Source organism: Triturus cristatus, chromosome 6 (genome assembly GCF_964204655.1).
Source record: "Triturus cristatus chromosome 6, aTriCri1.1, whole genome shotgun sequence".
Classification (NCBI taxonomy): domain Eukaryota; kingdom Metazoa; phylum Chordata; class Amphibia; order Caudata; family Salamandridae; genus Triturus; species Triturus cristatus.
This window is the reverse complement of record NC_140589.1, coordinates 879,257,151-879,278,417: the sequence shown is the minus strand read 5'-3', so window position 1 is coordinate 879,278,417 and position 21,267 is coordinate 879,257,151. Positions and strand designations below refer to the sequence as shown.

General features: G+C 41.9%; 1 protein-coding gene across 4 annotated transcripts in view; it reads right to left on the bottom strand.

Moving 5' to 3' along the window:
• The window catches only part of CNST (consortin, connexin sorting protein), a 417,345-nt gene that overhangs the window by 51,353 nt on the left and 344,725 nt on the right, over positions 1 to 21,267 (bottom strand). For all 4 annotated transcript variants that reach the window (XM_085611472.1, XM_085611469.1, XM_085611473.1 and 1 more), the window contains one exon: positions 14,681 to 15,474. In XM_085611472.1, coding sequence (XP_085467598.1) covers positions 14,681 to 15,474 — 794 coding nt within the window. The remainder of the gene's footprint in view (positions 1 to 14,680; positions 15,475 to 21,267) is intronic.

The window sequence follows — 21,267 nt, the reverse complement described above, 5'->3', positions numbered from 1 at the left end:
GGCCACTCAGGATATAGCACCATAGGTATGGGGTACAAATACACTCCACCGCCTGAAATTGAAGGCTGCATTATACTGGTGGGACTTGCTTCTACTAGAATGTATGGCCCTCCCATGAGGAAACAGTTTAGCTACATCAGTATCTTTACTTCTCTTCCTTCTGTTATTAGCAGCACATTTCATGCCCCTGTTGTTTAAAAATGTAATGTTAGTTGGGTTTAAGGGGTTGGTATGGGTAGCACAGCTGAAAGGAGTGTCATTAATGGATGTGTATCCGAATATTTAGGTTACAATGGGGAATATTTGTTGTTGTGTTTGGCTTCTTAAATGTGTCGCACAACAAATGTATAGGAGGGCACTGATCGCAAGCTTTATAGGATTGGAAGTAAGGAGAGGAAGTTAAAGGAAGATGTGGAGTACGGTACACTATAAACTGATCTCCATAGATTAAGAGAAGAGATGCCTTACTGATCTGGCATGTCAGAAGAACTGGGGTGGCGAAGTGAGCTAAAGAACGATGATGGATTCAACCCAGATATGTGACTGGGGGTGAGTGTCTGAAAAGTTTCAGCGCTCCGTTCATCAACTCTTTGTGTTTGCTTTGTTCGCCCTAAGTTGGCAGGGTATGCCCAGACGTGGGTCCCTTGCTCACTTTGTCACTGGATTCAAGCTAGCCTGGCTGATGAGGGCTGTTAGGCTGAAACCGGTTCCAGGATGCTTATTTCCGGTCCAGGGAAGACATGGCTTGGTAGTTTGGGCTAGACTGTACCCATGAGGCACAGGGTCAAGACTGATTTGCATATAGCTGTGTCTGAACTGGGGTGGCGAAGTGAGCTAAAGAACGATGATGGATTCAACCCAGATCTGTGACTGGGGGTGAGTGTCTGAAACGTTTCAGCGCTCCATCCATCATCTCTTTGTGTTTGCTATGTCAGAAGACTGATCAATTATCTGATGCAGTGTAGAGTGACATTTAACTTGAGGCGTTGCAATATGCAAACTGCATTCCTAAAGGAGGAGCACTTCACAGATATTGAAATTAACAAACGTGCAAAGTGATTGGAGGATTAGTACTTATTAGACTTTGTTATTCTAGAGCAAAAGTCTTATTGAGGTCCAGTGAGTTTCCCTCTCTATGTTACACAAGGACACTGACACACCATCACAATTCATTGGGACAGAGACGCATGCAATACTCTGGGTCCAAAGGTGTTCACTGCTTAGTCTGAGTGAACATATGGAGACTTAAAAACTGCAAGAGTTCAAATACTATTCTACTGTACATAGAGTGTAAACTAGTTTTGATTATATGATTTCTAAACAGGGAGCACAGAGTATCAATAAGAAAGGTGCAGTATTTTCAGAACTCTCATCTGGAGCTAACTGTAGGCGGAGGGGGGAGTGTGGACAGTGTTTGAGTGTCGAGGCTCAGGTCAGTATTCAGGAAAGGGGAGGCTTTGACAATGTTCAATGAGATCAATCATGATACATAAGGTGGGAGGGGAGAAGGATGGAATTCTATGACGGTACTTATCATAAGGGGAATGTGTTGGTAAGTTGAGTGGTATAAGGAAAGATCTGTTGCTTGAGGGCACCGGACTAGAGATCAAGGCTGGCAGCCTGAAGAGGATCTGTCAGTTATACTGTTCTCACAGTATTGAATAGGAATGACTGTTCCCGGTTTCATACCCAGCAAGGCATTTATGATTGACCACAATAGCATAAATACCTCTATACTATATCTGGAAAAATATACTTCAGAAAAGTAATCAACTAAAATTAGAAGCCACATAAAGATGGAACTGGAGGTACTAGTAATGGCTTTAGACACTGTTAAAACACCGGGAGGAAATAGAATAGCAGCTGAGTTCTACTAAACATTAGGCAACATCATCTTGGAAAGGGATTCATATGCTGGGTTAAATTGCTTTACAACTAGCCATTGGTGTGAGTAGGGACAATGTATTTGGCATTTGTGGATCTGACTGCGGCCTTTGACAGAGTCTATCGAGGGAAATTATGGACAATTATGGGCGGGCTCGGTGTGGACCCGGGGCTCATTAGCATTTTAAAATCCTTGCATCTGAATACCACGGCTGTGGTCGGATACAGTCAGGAGGGAAAAATAACAGAACCCTTTACATGCTCTAGCAGGGTCAGACAGGGTCGCATATTAGCTCCCTTTTTGTTCACACTATATTTAAACAGTCTGGACCGTGCACTAAGCACTTTACAGGTAGGCACCCCTCGGATAGGTACCCAGGGGATCCCCGTTCTGCTTTATGCAGACCAGGCGGTACTTCTTGCACGCACCACCATATGCCTGCAGCTCTTAATTGATGGTTTTGTGTCGTTTATGGAGAATCTGGACTTATCCCCCAACCTTGCAAAATCGTATGTAATGGAAGTGGGGAAAAAGTCAGGTAAATCCTATAATTACACAATTGGATCTCATCGTTTAGGAAAGGTACAGTCCTTCTCGTATCTGGGGATTTTATTTGATGGCCGATTCAATTTTAAATATTTATTAGAAGAGAAGTGCCGAGCTATGACTAGATGCACCGGGTCTATAATGAATTTTGCACAAAGGCTAGGACGCTGGTCCCCAGAGCAGATTTTGAGATTATACAGTTCCATGTGCTGTGCCAAAGTGCTATATTGAAGGGAGGTGTGGGGATTCATTGAGGCTAACCAACTACAAATTGAAGAGAATATGTATTTCCGGCGCCTGTTAAAAGTCCACCAGAGCACGCTAGCTCATAATTGTTCATGAAGAATTGGGTGTCCGTTACATCAAGGACAGGATGGCAATCAAACCCCTAGTTTGTTGTGTAAAGATTTGGGCAAACGAGGAGGCGGCTTTAAGCAGGCAGATTATAGAAGACTGTCTTTCCCTCGACCACGGGCTACAAATTCCCTGGCTCAACTACGTGAAGGAGTCTCTTGAGAAAATTGGATCTGCAAATCTATTTACCAATCCTTCCAAAATTAGTATGCAAGATGAGGCCCTGGTCAAGGATCGGTTCTTTAAACGTGTTTCAATGCTCCAGGAAGACAGCGAGTTAGCCAAGCCGTCGGTGAGAGAACATCTAGTAGTTAAGTCTGCCGAGGGCATCGAACCAAACCTGTCCTGTTCAAGCAGGGCACATGATAGATTTTTAATGACCCGGTTTAGGCTAAATCTTTTGCATCATGTATTAGCAGAACCGGCAGGGTTCACACCATCGATAGAGAGGAAGGGGCCCTGTAGCTGCGACCACAGGTATCCACAGGACACCCTTAATTTCGTTTTATTATGCCCATTTTACTCATACCCTAGGAGTCTTTTCCTGAAGGGTGTTTTAAAGAAAGCCAGATTTAAACAAGCGGGGGTGGCCCTGTTATTTTTAAAATTGGCCCCAGATGCTTTTACACTTTTTTGTACCATTAATTTTTTAAGGGCTGCATTTAGACTAAGGAATACAAGGGGTAGCGGAAGCCCATAGTTTTCTCGCTACCATTCTTTATATTGGTTATATGGTTTCCATGCCTGAAGATTAATTAGACTGACGAGGGACAGGTTATATGTGATGTGTACTTTTTACTTATTTATTGAAATTGTATTATGTAGATTTTGGATTGATAGATGAATTACTTATTCCCTTTATGTTTGCACTTGTAAACTTTTCTGGATAAATTGCTACTTTTATACCGAATAAAAACTGACCCGCACTGGTGTGAGTAAAAACTGTAAATATAGCTATCTTTGCAATGGACGATAGAAAATTACAAGAAGCAGGACTGCCTCCTGTCTCCACTGTTGCTTGCTCTGGAGGGTCACCCTGTGGTGTGCGTAGAATCATGAAAGGTGTGGATTCCAACTGGGAAAGCTCGGATCCATTTTATTGCTCAATGTTGATGATGTGCTGGTGCATTCTGGCATCCCTTACAAACAGTTCCGAAATTACTAGGTGAAATGGAAATCCAGGCGCAGTTTCAGGCTTAGAAAAAAGTCTGTAATTCACTCCTTTGCCAGTACTGTCCTACAGTGATTTGTTCACTCACTTAGATATATTGGTTTTGAGAACTGTCAGACAAGAGAAAGGTGTCTCGATTTTAACACCGAGCATGTTGGACATAGGTTAATGACAAATTCAGACATGTGAACACATAGTCTCTGTGCAGGATAAACCAAGCAGTATTACCGAAAATGGCCATGCTCACCCACTGTATACATATTAGCCCACCCCTTGAGGACAACATTTAAGAGTCTGGAGTATTTATTAGGTACAGTGGTGGGGAAGGCTCCCAGACTAGGCACAGGAGGAAGTGCTGAAAATGAGCGAAGAGGAAGGTGATCTTGGACAAACTGATCTGAATGCCATTTTTTGATACTTCGGCTTTAATAGGTGGTGAATAGGAAAGGCAAAGGTGATCCCAAAGACAAATGTCAGGAAGAATGTTTAGCCACAGACACTTGGATGAAGTACTGTACAATTTTACCATCATTGGAAACACCTCTCCCTTTTCTAGGATTGATGAAGCAGCTGTGGAAATCAGTTCTCATGAAAAGAAAAGAAGCTGTACAACTTGCTCAACAGGCGCCACTGGGGGATTTGCCTTGATTTGGATGGACTGAATAGCTGAAAGAGAGGCACTTTAATGAACTGCGTGTTTCTGGATGACAAGGTCCAAACTTTAAATGATATCGGGGTAACTTTTATTGTTTCAAACAATCAGTTCATGCAATTACAAAAAATTGCATAAGGTGGCCAAACATGGGGATTCTATCCAGACAGGCTAATGGAAACAGATATGCAAGACTGATTGTCAGGTGGAAGACAAAATACTGTATAATCACATTTAATCTAGCTTCACTTTTTTTTCAAGCATACATCAAAAATACAACAATCTTCATCTGTGCCTTCACTAAAAGAAGAATCAGGAAGAGATCTGCAGTGGAAAGAAGTGACATCAGCTTAGATGCAGTGTGTTCAGCTCTTCAGCAGCTGCTTAATTACATTATCAAAAGTAGCTTCTGTGGAGAGATGTAATGGAACTATAACGAATCAACAGCAGCCGGATCAATATATATCCTAAGCTATTTATATATATGCATCCTGTAAACCAGCGCAACTCCATTTTCAGATTTATTCTCCATGTCCCAGCACAAATTTCATGAAGGTGTGGAAGAAAGAAACCTTGTTTATAGACATGAAGTAGTATTGTAGGGGCTGAAACAAAGTAGTCACTATGGTGGGTCCATTAACTGAAATAGTTAACAGAATACTTTAGGATTCTGCACTAAAAGTACTGTTAAAATGCAAAAACAAAAATCAACATTGGATGAAAACATATAAAGTTTCCACCTGGTTGATTAAATTTAATAAAAGATATTACACATTAAGATATTGTTCAGGAAAGTGACCTAGGACAAGGGCATCTAACGTAGATCAAAGTACGCATGATCCAGGGCTGGAGTTGCCTTCCCACAGCATCTTCAAACCCAGAATCATAGTCTACAAAGCCATAAAAACCCGCATCCCCCACCTACCTGGCTAAGACGTTCACCACTTCCGATGGCTCTTGGCACACACACAGCCAGGACACCATCAGATTAGAAACAAATAAAAAAAAGGCATTTGAGAACACAGGATCTGGAACATCTCTTTACCCATTAGGACAGCCTCAACCCTAATACAATTTGGGAAAGATGCACCTCCTCTCTAAAGAACAGTATGTCACAACGAACAGTCCACCTCCACTCTCAGAATTCAGCTTCCCCTCAAAATACTCACTGATTGTATCTTTGCCATCTAACTGCACATACAAACATACAAAGGTTTAACTCATTTACATATTCAGCTGTTAGCCTTAAAATATGGCATGGATCGAGCCCTCCAGGACCTAAATTATGCATCACTGATAAATAGAATAGTATCACCAAGAGAACAAGTACTTCACAAGACTGATTGCATAAGCCCGACTCAAAAAATCAAATCAAAAAATGTCTTTATTCGGCTCGCCAAAGAGAGTCATAAAAGATACAATTTTTAAAAAATACACATTAAAATACATTTTCAAAAACACATTTAAAATTCATTGTGTTTAAAGGTCATGTCTGATTGTAAATATTCACAATAATGGCAGTTTTCCAAGATGTAAACTATAGCATACACCTCTGGGTATAGCATCAATTAAAAATGATACAGTTTCTTTAAATAAAAACAGGTCTGGGTTAAGTCAGCCTAGATTCTGTCTATAGCGCATGATGTATTGTAGGAAATTAGAAACAATATGGACCAACCCCTCCCCCTCAAGCGACTGTAAAAACAATAACGCCGGGCGACAGGTACGGAAGCCCGTGCGTCTTAAAAGGGGGATTAATAATTTCTTCCGCTGATCTGTGTAGTATTTACAAAATAAGATAGTGTGAATTGTGGACTGGGAAGAACTCCCGTCACAAGGGCAGAATGGAATTATTTTGGCCCAGTTGTTTCTCAATGGAAAAGTGACTAGTCGATGGAAACAATTCAATCTAAACCTTACAAGAAGGTATAACTCATAAGAAGTAATGTTGTACATCAGGTAAGGTTGTATCCCAAAAACGGTCTGGACTGTTAGACTCTGTCTGACCGTTTGTTTCATGATCTCCGAGTTAAGTCTTAAGTCTTCGAGATGACTATAGCAGAGATCGTGAAAGACTTTTCTTGTTAACTCCTGAATTGTAGGGGGATCATTATAATATTTTCCTAGGCCAAGATCAGTTAAAAATTTTTTAACATAGGATAGCCACCCAGATCTATGAGCATTATCTAAGTCCTTGCAGTCTTGAATGATAGTTTGTGTAAGGAGAGATTTATCAGATGTCCATATTCGGTGCCATAATAGGAGAGGCTGGATTTTCGCCAGGTCAGCAACATATGGAAGACCTAATTCTACGTGGCAGGAATAGTTTGCGGCTGATGTTGGTAGAGCAAGGAGATATTTCAGAAAGTTGTTTTCTAACGTCTGAATGGCTGCCACAGACACGTATCCCCATACTCCTGCACCATACAAGGCCACTGATATGCATTTGGCTTTGTAGATCTTTACCATCTCTGCAGGTGCTTTTTTCCCAAGTTTCCTCGAGAAACTCACAAGTGCAGAGGTGGTTCTAGCAAACTGCAGTTTTCTTACTTCAACTGCCGGTTTCCAGTTTAATTTTTTGTCGATCATGACACCTAAGTAAGGATAACTATCCGTACTTGCTAAACTCTCCTTATTCAAGTATATTGATCTGGTTTTAGTACTCTTGCTAACACCTGCCCTCATGACGAAGGTTTTCCCTATATTGACCTTAAGGTTCAGACTGGACATAAAAGAAGCGTATTTATTTAAAGCCCCCTGGAGTTCATTTGGGGTGCGGGCCAAGATAACCGCGTCGTCCGCGTATAAAAGTGCCGGGATACGACGGTTGGCCACCATAGGAAGGTCCTGAGCTCCCTTCAACATTTCACCCTCCAGACCATTTGTATAGAGGGTGAAGAGGAATGGAGCCAGGACACAACCTTGTCTCACCCCCTTTTCTATCCCAAAGGGTACAGTCAATTCGCCATTTATTCCGAATCTTACTCTGGCACTTGCATCCGCATAGAGTTCTCTTAGAAAGGTGACTGCGGTTTGGTCCATCCCTAGATCTAAAAGGATGGACCAAAGTTTAGCATGGTTTACGCAGTCAAAAGCGGATGATAGGTCAACGTAGACCATATATAGTGCTCCGGCCTTGATGTTAACGTATTTATCTATCAAAAGTGATAGGTTTAAGGCCTGGTCTATGGTGCCCAGTCCTTCTCGGAACCCATATTGTAGGTCGGATAGGATGTTATTCTCCGCTGCCCACTCCTGCAAACGATTTAGTATAATTCGACCCATCACCTTCCCTGTTGAATCCAGGAGGGAGATGGGGCGGTAGCAGGTAACTAAATTCCTGTCCCCTTTCTTGAAGATCGGGACAAGAATAGATGTTTTCCAGGATTCCGGGATAGCTGTGGCACATAGTGCATTGAACACTCTTGTTAGAAAAGGAATCCAGAGTTCGGTGTTACTTTTATAAAAGTCTATTGGGACCTCGTCGGGCCCAGGGGCCTTCCCTGATTTACTCGCATTTAAGGCCCGTGTAACCTGGTCTATAGTAATAGGTATATCAATTGGAAAGGACGTAAGTCCCTGGCCATGAGGACAGGTATTACCCAGATCAGTTGCAATAGGAACTAAAGAAAAAAAATTGAAAAATGATCAACCCAGTCCCTTTCATCTATAGCAACCTCCACTCTGGGCGTATTACCATTATCAGTAAGGAATGGACCTCTAACCACTTTCCAAAAAGCGATATTATTGTTAGTAAAACAGCTCTTGTGCAGTTCTTCCCAGAGCTGTTTTTTTAGCTCCAATTTTCTTTCCTTTAGGGCACAATTATAGGCCTTCCTTAATTTAGATATTTCGACGGGATCCCTTGCCGATTTACGCAGGGCGGATTTTAGCTTAGAATATGACGCCGTGCATGAATGGTTAAACCAACCTCTTTTATTTTGAGTCGATTTGGCCTTTTTTGCCATCAAGGCCCGCCTAACCTCATCTGTAACCATGCCAAAATTGGCAATAACCTCTGTGTCAGAGACAGACTGGTCGAGGCATTTTATGATTGGCCAATAAGCCTTGGTGACCACCGTTTTTAAGATGTCACTTGGGTCTACTAGGGCCCATTTTAACGAATATCCGTTTAATCTTGACAGTTCTAGATCATTTTGGTCCAGAGTGCTTAAAATTTTTGTATTTGGCCTGTTAAAAGGATGCAAAGTAATACTGATGGGATAATGATCACTTAGTGCGATCTGGTGAATCTTAAAGGTTGTATCCTTCTTTACAGCACTATTGGAAAGCAGAATGTAATCAATAGTAGAATTACATCCTCGCCCATGGAAAGTAGGGGCTAGGGGGGTATCTGAATCATGCAAACTATTCATAATAGATATATCCAACTTAAAAATAATTTCGTTTAAGGAACTGCCTAAAGTAGTGTGTGCGAAATGAGAGATGGGTTTATCCATCTCATCGTTCAGACCACACAGAGATTGATCAGATGCGGCACACGTAGGCTGATTAAAATCACCACCCCAGATAACAGTCACCTCACTGGTTTTTTCCTTAATAAAAGTTGTTATTAGAGTGGAAATGGAATTAATTAATTCCATAGCCGCTTGGGTAGTAAGGTTATTGTAATAATTAACCAGGAGAAAACAATGTCTCGTTTTTAATATGAGACTGATGAGCTGGAAGTTAGGGTTGAGTTTCAAAGTCCTAATTTCATCTATCTCAATCAAATTTGAGATGTAGGTGGTTAGCCCACCTTTAGCTCTACCAGAAATTGAAGGTTGGGCAGGTGAGAAGTATGTTTTAAAACCATTCAGGTGTGTAGCTGTTAACTGCCATGTCTCCTGTAAACACAGAATGTTAAAATTTAAACTAAAATTGATCCAAACATCGTTTCCTAATCTGGAGCGAAGACCCGCTACGTTCCAGAATAGAACCGCTAGTTCTGATTTGATTAGATTAGCGTTTTGTGTTGCCTTGGGGCATAATGCAGGAGTCGTAGATGTGATTAAAGCAACTATTGCTTGGGAGGTGGCATTTGGAGGCAATGGTTGTGGATGGTTGATGTTTAAAGGGGTTTGATTTACAGTAGGAAGGCAAGCTTCGCTATCTAGCGAAGTCTTCCTTGAACGGCTGTCTGAAATCCGCTGATGGCCATCCGAATAGAGTCAATCGACATCCTCCAGTGCTCCAAGGGGAAGGAAACGGTTGGAAGTGGGAAGATTAAAATTAAAATGCTCTATTTGAGGGCTTAAATGCATTCGGCATGATATTGAGTTCCTATTTAATTCCTGTGGATAAAAATATGTCAGGTCATGTGCTCTAATGGTGGTCAGAAGTGAAACATGAAACCAATTGACTATATGGGTGGTGGCTCTATAGTCTCTAAAGTTAACAATTATTACATCCCCTGCAATGTCCTTTGGGCGTGTACCAACCCACCCAAGTCTACGGACATGTAAAATTTCGCCATTGATGTAGGGCGGTAGGGGCCTATTCTTTCTCAACCAGTGCATTACTTTATTTTTTAACTCATGGTAACCCTCCGTTTTCCCTGGTTCCAGAACAGGGACTCCCGTCAAGACTACAGCATAGGGAACTGCTTCCGGGGGTAAATCTATATGTTGGCTCCTAGGACCTTTGATTTTATTCCGAACAGTGTCTGCAAAAGTACTGCGTAAATTAGAGTCGGCACTAGTAGTGCCTGATTTAAAGTTAGGGCTAGTATTTTTAGAAATACATTTTTTGTGACCGTGATCAGGCTCAGGGTTGGCGTTTTGTCCTGATTGAGGGTTATTTGAATTTAAAAGTAATTGGGTTTTTGTTTTCATTTGGTCCGACCCTTGGTGTTTATTATCACTCGTTGTCGTCAAGGGGATGTATGTGGTAGTGTTTTGAGTTACTACTGTATTCGAAAGTAATTCTTTCATAAGCTCAGTATTTTGCGTAACTGATTTCTCGATTAGCCCTAATTGATTCATCATAACCTTTACTCTTTCTAAAAAAGGGAGGAGAAGAGATTTTACCAATATCTCCATTCGTTCCACGATTTCACTAGTCAATAGTTCACAGTGGTGACATTCCGGCTGAGTTTGAACAACATATGGCTGGATAACATCAATAGGGTGAGAGATGAAAGAGTTACTGTCTGGCTGGATACGCTTAATACTCGCAGGGGAAGTTGATTCAACGTGCTTCTTTATTCCCTTTTTCCTCTTCTTTGAGGGGGGTGGACCCCCGTTAATTGTTCTCTTTCCCTTCTTTTGTAGGCTCTTGATGGAAACAGCATTGGAGCGCCCTGTCAAAGATGAGCCAGAAGGTATTTTGTTGGAAGGAGGATTAACGTTAGAAATAGAGGGAGTCGGTGGTAAATTGGCACATACTTGTGTCACTGGAGTGACGTCACGTGTGTGTACAGACAACCCTAGGACAGGTTGCGAGTTATTTATTAGACGTGGTAAAGACAGTGCCTGAGCAGGGGAAACAGCCGCTTGGATGGTGCCGAGCGAGGAACGTTTGCCCTGCAAAAGCTCAGCTGAAAGGCGACGTTCCACCAGAGCAATCTCATTTTCGAGAACCGAAGCAGCCCTTGTAATGAAGTTGTCCAGGGTACCTCGAACTGTGCCCCCCACCTATGAAGATCTACCTTTTGCAGTACGTGATGTCATAGTGCGCTATTAAAGAAGCTTTCATACACACTTGTGTCAAGTATTGGCTAACAATGACCGGAGGCATAAACTGTGTATGATAACACCCACCAGTACACAATAGTCCGAAACAACACCAACAGTCAGGCTTTACCTTATGTAGCACTACGCAGATGTATAAGGATGGGTCCGGCCCAGCCTCGACCGGCCCCGGACGGCCACAGACGGTCCCGCCCTTGTCCCGGGCTTCTCCCGGCGCCACCCGCGGGCGTCCCGCGTCGCGGAGGGGGCGCCGAACTTTTAAGCGCCTCCTGGCGCGTAGCCTGCGTCAGCGGCTTCCCTTGCCGCTCGGGATGATGGGAGTTGTGGTCCTGGCCCCTCGAGGTGTCCGCAGCTGCTGGTGGTAAAGGTGGCGGCTGCGGCTGCGGGGGGCGAAGAGGTAGCACTCAGCAAGGCTAATGAGGCAGATGGTGCAGAGCACAAGGTGGGTGATCGTACACAGGACTCAGCGGCGTCTGTAGGCAGGAACCCCGACTCATCTGTATATGGAATTTCTAATGCAATAATTAGTGAGACCGTAGAGCTCTATAAATGCCATTCTGAAGAATTAAGAGCATGCAATGCCCTGCAAGTGGTACTTAGTCTCTACTTAAATAGGAAGAGGAGTCTACTGGTGCTGAAAACCAGGTAATACAGCCAATGGACCAACGCCAATGCCTCTAATTGCAAATTAAATCCTCCTGTGTTGGTATATTAAACAAAAACTTGCATTAGGAAATTCAAGTCATCTCACCCTATACGTTTTAAAACCATAACAATCAAAATTATATGTAGGATAGCCACACCAAGTGCAGACTGTGAAACAAAAACTGTAAAAAAACAAAACAAAAAAAAAACAACAGTTATCAGACATTCAACTTGATATATAGCTTCCAATGACAGGCTGCGATGGTGTACTAATCATCATGTGTTGAATACACCCACTCATCTCTTCCCAGAGAAGAGCAGACATCTTCGACTGCAAATCCTTACAGGTTTGTTGTTATGTGGCGCTTATATAGCAACAATCGAATATTAGTATATGGCACATCAGCACCTTAGGTCACCCGGGGAGGACTTTGCAAATGCTTGAGATTTCCAACACAGATCACAGTCTGAGTATCTTTGTGGCGATTCAGTGTCGGCAGGTGAATAGGTCAATCCTGACACTTCTCGCTTATCTGCGTGCTTGGACTGGTCACACATTCTATATAGCACTGACTGAACACAGCCACTTTATCAACTCTACAGAGACTAACACACATTGATGAGAAAACTGGAGCACATGATGTACAGGAAATAGAGACAATTTAAGATAATTGAGAATTACATAGTAATGAGTCATTCATTCAGGCAGTAATAGTCATGGGCCAGTAATCAATGTTGATTCCGTTGTCTACTACCTGGAAAAAGTATTACCATCAGACACATTTATAACAATGAGGGTGCCTAAATGTCGAAGGAGTGCAGTCTATTTACTTGACTTTGAGTGAGAAAAAAACGTTAACTTATCGGAGACAAGTAAATCACATACTGTTGCTGCTTCTGCTTGAATAATGACTAAAAGCAGTATCTCTAGCAAACTTCGCAAAATGAAAGTAACTTGCAGTGCTACGGATTCATGAAAACTAGACATTTACGATAAATCTAAGAGGTCACTCAATTTTCCTGTGGCAAATTATTTTTGATCACGAGGTCTTCAGACACAAGGTACTAAAAAAATGGCAGCAATATTAAGAAGCTGTGCCATTAAGTAAGTTGCTTTATCTTATTCAATGAAAAACTAAGTCCATTGCACACCTTCGACTTCCTTCTAAACTTGCTAAATATACACACTAACTGATCCCTCTGTTCACTGACCAAGATCACAATGAGATGATTATGGAGTAGAAATGGGGTTATCTTAACCTTTAATATATATGCTATCGCTCCAGCTCTGCCTTGTGCCAGAACCCTAGCAGTAAAAACTACAGCATTTGTCTACACCCACATATATTTATTGGATATTTTTGTTCCAGCAGAATGTTTTTTTTATGCATGAATGTAGTTCACAAATCTTGTTTATCCATTTAATTGCAAATATACTTGAGTAATCCTTTCACTTACAGTAAACAACTGTAAGTGAAAGTGTGCCACCACCAAGTTCATTCACATAAATAATATTTCCTAAAATTATACGGTACAAGACATCAATGTTTGTATTCTGATTTTAAAAAAGGAGGCTGCAGTTTGTCCCTTCTCCGATGCCAGTGTTCCAGATGTTTGAGTACAGCCCTTGTTTCGAGGTGAGCATGTGATCTGCTATTTTAACTCCGATGTCATTCCTGTAAAGGTGCACTAGCATTTTGTAGCCCCATGGGTAGAAATAAGAGAGGACATCTACTGGCCATTAAAAAAAACACTTTTTCAGGTTATCTTCGGTGATAAACCAGGGGTGATGGCAAAATGAATCAATTATTTTGATCCAACAGAACATCTAGTTTTCTGAAACGAACATCATTCCACATTAGCTCGCTGCTTCACTACCGACAAGCAATTTTGGCATAGTGCCAAACTCCATTCTCAAACAGCATATAATGTTCTTTTATCGATGCACCTAATTTCAAGGGTAGGGGAACCTATATGTGCTGGTGCATTTTATTCAAGCATAGACTGAGGCAAATTTACAGCTGCAATAGTATTACCTGGCAGCGTGTTGCAGGAGGCGTTTATCACTTAAATTGTAACACCAAAGATGCTGTTGCTACAGCAAGATCTTAACAGTTAGAACCCTGCAGAACCACTGGTCATTTGCATGGCTTGCAATGGATACCTACTCACTTGTGCAACAAGTACAAATATGTCTCTTGCTGAAGTTGCTATAATTAAAATTTCCTATAAACCTGTTGGGTTAGCTGGGCTTATGTTCGTTAGGACTACAGAATTGGGTGAACCCCAATCCCATGGCAACATGCCACCCAAGGCCTCTACTGCCTGCCGGATTTAGAACAGGAGATGCTGGCTGGTGGCCAGGGTTGGAGAAGAACACACATCCTGCAAGACTCATTATCTTGTGACATGATTAACCAGTTCTGGGGATTGTTGCCCTAGCTTGGTACACGATCAGAAGTGAGGGCAAATGAAGCATTAGCAGAGAGTGTAAACTCAATGTTTGCCTATGGCACCTTACTACATGGTCTACTGTTTTAGTAGAGGCTATGCTATGGCCAGTTTTGAGCAATTCCGAGGTCATTAAAATACTACCTGGTGTTTAATCACCCCAACAGGCCTGGGTGTTTCATTTGTAACATGAAAAGGCAAGACTAATCCTTTGGAACTAGCTCTATTGAAACTGTGACAAGTAAAAAAAAAAACCTAAAAGAATCTTAAAAACAGTTCCTTACCTCTTCCACCTCTATGCGTTTTGCAAGCTCGTCAAGTGAGATGGTGTTGTCTTCTAATACAACCTCCCCTGGGCTGTAAGAGACTTCTTCATCTGGAACACTTTCAGAGTCATCCGAGGAGCATTCAAATATTCCCACTGTTATTTCTGTGTTGTTTCTGTCCGCGTTTGAAAGAGCCTCAGCTGAATCCTCAGTTAGCTGATCTGGTTGTTTCTCCACTCTTTGTGGAAGGGAAGCATTTACATGCCCAAATGTTTTATCATTGCACCCCTTTCCACAAGAATCAGTTCTATCTTGAGGAGCCCGCCCACTGCCTTCCCCCCCAGGACCAGGCAGATGCTGGCCCAATATGGTGCCAACCAGGCCGGTCACTGAGCCAGTGCTGTCGTCACAGTGTTCCAACCGCAGTGAATCTCCTCCTGTTTGTGAAAACCCATTTTTAGGTTCTGAGTGCAATTCAGCACCTGAATTCAGTGAGTGAATCAATGGAAGCCCCTCCTCTAAGACTTGGACTCGGTCCAGCCGCAGGCTGCTAGTATCGTTCCTGGCATCCCCACAGGACAAGCAATCTGAGCGAGGCCTGCCCACTGGCCCTAGGGACAGGGTGTGCGCTTTAAGTGGTGATTCATCGTTGCAGTACAGCTCATCCATTTGCTCCGGTCCAGACGCTGACTGAAGGCTGCTGTCCTTTGTGAGGCTATCCACTGTGCTCCCGGAAGGAGGACTCGCACTCTTCTCCACCGCTCCCTCCCGACTGGACCTTTTTGGGACGACGCCAGTCCAAGAATCACCGTCTAAACATTAACAGGAAAATGGTTCAGGTATTTTCAAATGATTTTATACATCAGCAGAGCAGAAAGAATAAGACTGCCGATTAGCGTGCTGTACAAATCCCACAATACATTAGCAGAGAAGAAAGGAAACGGGCTGTGACCCAATAACATTGCACAGTAATGAGGCAGAATGAATTCCTATCCACCAGAGAGGTTTACAGACCAGTTAATAATAAACATTAGATACTCTTAATATTTGATTGGTGTTTTTTTTTATGCAACACAGAAATTTCCACACAAAATGCTGGCATATGAGATTCGTCAGATGGAACTTTGGATTTCCTCTCCAAGACAGAAGGCAGACCTTTAGCATGCAGCTTTTGAGTAGAGAACAAATGTGCTTTTCTATTCAGTGTCATACTGTACCCTGAATTCATAAGATGACCTACTTTTATTTAGACCGTTTTGCCCCGACAGCTCAACCAGTTGATGAATATGAACATATTGTGGAAGTTTTCAAAGATTTTAGCAACAGTCACCTACTTTTTCTATTTATTGGGCCTGGGGAGGGAAGAGGAAAACAAGCACACCCCTGCTTACTATTTAGGTCTTTTCTAGTCTCATCAAAATTTTTCCTACGGGACATCCAGAGCCCAGAACAGATAACCAGATTTCTCTGCGGGATGTGGGATTTTAATTTCACTTGATGGAAAGTTGACTTCAAAAGAATGAGTCAACACAAAAGGCCTGACCGAAGATGGGCAACCGGCATTATTGGCTGAGGAAATGTGACTCATTGGGAACACAGGTCTATTTCTGGGACAATTATATTGGAGTACGCTTGGAGTATGCTTTTAAGGCAAACAAGATGCTGAAATGGGTGAGGTCTAGAAATATGTACTTGTTTTGGAGTCAGGTGATGGTTGGGAAGGAGAAATTAAAAATTAAGTAGTATGTAAAGATACAATACCAAAGCTCTTCAGTTTGATACAACCCTGCACTACTCGAGGATCTAGTGGTTTCACACTGTAGCAAATAAAGGTACATTTCTAGATTAACATTTCTTTTTACACCAGCAGTCCTGCTAAACTTTAACCCGGTCCTAGGAAGCAATTTTGCCACATTTTGAAGAAACCCTGAACACTTTTAAAAAATCCAGCTAAATCTATTTTTAACCCCGATCCATAGCCAACAGGCACTGGCATAAAGGAGTTTGCAACTGGAAATTTGTCTCCTCCTTGGGACTGCATCATCAATAGAGGTGAATTGTTTCAACTAACTGCATCATTAACAAGCAATGGCTGATGAGATAGCACACAATAACTATTCACACTACGAAACAGGTCACGCAATACACTTGGCATGCCCCGTCCACTGGTTGCCCTCTTTGGTGAAATTACACATATGGAGCACTACATCTCAGAGGCTTCAATTCTCTAGTACTATGAAATAACACACATTCTGGGGTTTGCTTGATAGATTAAAGTATGGTCGAAATCACTAGGTTTCTTGTCTTCTTGAGAGCCAATCAACCATCTGATTTGCTCTGGCTTCACTTATCAGAAACCTGCTTTTATCTGTTCTGTCTTAGCCAAGGAAGCGGCTATGTACAGAGCATTGTAGCCCTCACATGGATATGACAGCAGAAGTTGCAATATTTAGGGCTTTCAACAGAAACATCTCAGAAGTATTTTGTGTTTTTTAACAGATCTCAAGAGTACTATGGTAAACACCTTTCTATTAATGTTAATGGGCTTGTAAAGCGCGGTAATGTTATTTGGCATCTTGGCTCTAGTGTCAACAGAATCAGAAAATGAAATACAGTGAGAGATTAGGCTGGACCTGGGGTATAAGACCAACGGGTGTGTATTAAGAGCAGACACAGGGCTAAGCCAAGTTTTTAGGTCCTTCCTAAATTTTAGGAGATTAGGTTGGACTCGTAGGTGATTTGGTAAAGAATTTCACCATTTAGAGGCAGAATATGAAAAACATCTTTCCACTGAGATTTTTTTATACTGGGGACAAGTATTTTTTGGGAAGTGGTAAACTGTAAGGTACAGGAGGGAGAATACCATTTGTGTCCTGCAAAAAACACGGACCTTCCTGAAGTAGTTCCTTATGGATACAACATAGGGCTTTGAATTGTATTCGTGCTCTGATGGGGAGACAGCAACGTTTCCTGATGGTGCTGGAAACTGAACAGAACTTTGGTAGATTCATCAACCATCTGACTGACGCATTTTGAAGTATCTCCAGTTTGTTAAGAAGATGTGTTTGAGATCCAACACAGAGCATTGCAATAATTTACTTCAGAAATAACTAGTGCTAGGATAACTGATTTTCTTAGCTTCTAGTGGGAGAAAGGGTAGAATTTTTTTAAGATTCTCAGCATAAGCAGGCAGCAAGATGTAACCTATTTTGAATGCTCAATGAAGGACATTTGTACTCAAAAATGACTCCAAATGTCTTGCCTTCTGCACCATAGATGGAAGAGGGCCCAGATTTGATGGCCACCAGGTTTTGTGCGAAAAGAGGTGTTGTTGCCAAATAGCAACACCTCCGTTTTCTCTGAATTGAGCGTTAAATAGTTCAACTACATCCACTGAGCAACACTGCTCATGCGTGAGCTGAACTGCAGGGCCACTCTTCCTGGGCCTAAGGAGACTGATACTAAGCAATAACAATGTTCACAGGGAATTTATTTTAAATAAACAATTTATCAATAAGGAGTACAAATTTATATACTCAAAACTGATTCAATCCGAAAAAACCTAAATACAGAAACAGGGAGAAAACTCTTTCAAATCAATTGAAAAATTACTTCAGTAACCTTGAGAATTATTTACTTCAGCCGAAGTAAATATAATTTATTTCATGAATAACAATTTACTCACAAAAATTGTTTCATCACAAATTTTTGATGCTACAGGCACAGGGATAGAAAGTGAAAGAGAATATGTGAATAAGGAAAAGGTCTTAAAAACAATGAGAGGCATTCAACAATAACATAAATCTTTGTTGCTCTCTCTTGGTTCGTGTCGACGACGTTTCAAACCCACGTTGGGTAGGGGGTCTCTTCAGGACAGTTATCTGGGGACCAATGTAAGTCTCGTATCTCCACAGTATTCTACGTTGAACCCACTGATCGAAACAGGGTATGGGGGGGGAGTTAATCACTTCAATTCAGCATACGTAGTAAGTCTCTTTCACTTGTCCATGATATAGATGGGCCGCAGGAATGATATAAAGTTTGTATGAATCCCTTGGACGACGAGTTAAGCGTCTCCTTCACAACGGCTGTCCTGAAGAGACCCCCCTACCCAACTCCTTATTGATAAATTGTTTATTTAAAATAAGTTCCCTGTGAACATTGTTATTGCTTAGTGCAAATTACCCAGTTCATAGGGACATATGGGTTGCTCTTGTGTTTTCTAAGGAGACTGATGGCACTAATTGGGTGTAATTGGCATAAGAACACACCGAGAAACTACTGGATCAGATAAGCTGAATTAGTGGAGTAATGTAGGCATTAAATAAAGTTGGACTTGATGAGGATCCCTGAGGAACCCCAAAGGGGGTGGATGTGCGCCCTCCAATGACACTATTTGCTCTCTGTTACAAAGGAAGGACTTGATACATTTGAGAGCTATCCCTTTTATATCTATCCTTTTGAGGCGGTTGACAATGGAAGAATGGTCAACTGTGTCAAATGCGACCGATAGATCCAACAGGACTAGGGCCGCACTGTCACCTCTGTCAACAATAGTCCTGATCTCTTTGGTGGCTGCTAGAAGGGCAGACTCCGTACTGTGCCTGGGTCGAAACCTGTGCTGTGCTCGATCAAGACAATTAGTTGTTTACAGGAACAAGATAATCTCCCGATTCATGGGTTTCTCTAGTATTTTAGCTGGAAGTAGTAGGCGCGCAATGGGCCTATACTTTTTCACATCTAGAAGGTCAAGTGAGGATTTCTTAACAAGAGGCAGGATAAAAGCTTTTTTCCAGGCTAACAGAAAACAGCCAGAACCATCTTCAAAAATCAAATTAGATGGGCGGAGATGATTTTAGAGACTGGATGGAGTACCTCGGGAAGACACGGGTCGCAGGTGATCCATATTTTTATGAGTAAGTCAACCTTCTCAAGAGTAAGTTGAGTGAATGAGCTCAGAGTTAGAGGGGAAACCGAGATTTTTATCTAAAGATTCCTCATCCGTAGCTGACTTAAGTACAGGAGTGAGGTTGTTTGGTATTTTGTTAAAATCCTGAAATATTGTATTTACTTTAGTAAAAAAGAATTGGCTAGTTGATTGCAGAACTCTTGGCTAGCAGTAACCAAATGTGTATGGCCAAAGGTAGATAATGTTTTTACGGTATTAAATAACTCCCTAGAGGAGTTGTTGGCTGCTCTAATCTTGTATGAAAAATTTTTTTTTTTGATTTCTTTGATATGAGTTTTGTATTGCTTGAAAAAGATTTTTTAAATTTTAGTAGTTTTTCTTCTGAGCACTGTCAGTGTTCAACTTTAATGTGGTTAAATGTTTATTTGCAAATGAGTACTGTTGGTCAGCATGGATCAGAATCGTAAAAGGAGTGGGAAAAACACATATACATCAAGTAAACAGTACTTTTAGTAATTGACACTTTAATGGTGATGCACAAATTATAATTATTATTCAAAACCCAATTTTCAAACATTAGCATTTGTGTGAAATACAGTTTTATCAGTAAAACTATCCCTGCAAATGTAGTGACCATTTCAATGGAAAATGTGCCGTATGTAAATAACAATGTGCTACCACACAATGCTTTAGTTACATTAAAAAAAGTTTACCACTGTGGGTCATGGTTCTAAAACGTCTGGGAAGCACTGTGCTAACTCACTGGTGACAAGCCATATCCCATGCTCCTGCATTCAGGTCTAGAGGCCCAGGCTTCTTGACCAAGACAATGAGACTAACCCCAACTCCATTGTTGACGTACTGCATGGCAGTCGTGCTGTCTGCAGGATATGCACAGATATGCCACAAAGGAAGGGCAAGAAGGCTTTCAGAGTCAGATGAAATGACCCCAGGTTGATGTGCTGAACCAGCTCTGCTGGAGACCAGGATCTCCAGTTCCTCCAGATGCGCACCACACCACAGGTGGATGCATCCATCACTTCTGTGCCCACTGTTGGTGGAGGGCAAAAAGACATCCCTTGCATCAGGTTCCCTCTACCGACCACCAGAGCAAGTCTAGCACAGTTCTCAGCGAGATTCCAATGGTGTCTAACAGATTGCCCCACAATTGAACCACTACAGACAAAGGGACCAATCATGAAAGCACTCATGTGCAATAATTCATGAGTGACCAGTAGAATTCAAGAATCTAGCCGACCTAGAAGGCAAAGAACCATCAGGACTGAAACACGAGCTCTGTCCTGACACACTGGAATAATACCCAGTGTCCCCGGTCCTCTGAGGAGGGAAGGCTCTCAAAGATGCTGTATCCAGTATGCCTTTATGAACAAGAGGTACTGATAGGGCTCTACGTTAAACTTTGGCAAGTTTATTGAAAAGCCAGGGTCGAACATCAGTGATGCTGTGACCTTTCAGTTGCCGACATCAGCTGCGGTGAAACCCCCTCGAGCAGCCAATCGTCAAGGTATAAAAACACAGATACCTAGCATGTGCAAATGTGCCTTAACCACTGCTGTCACCAATTGTGAAGATCCTGTGTGCCAATGTTAATCCGAACAGCAGGTGGGTGGATCCAATCAGGCAGGAATCACAGGTACTTCCTGTATGACTGAAGGACTAGTATGAAAAAAGACGT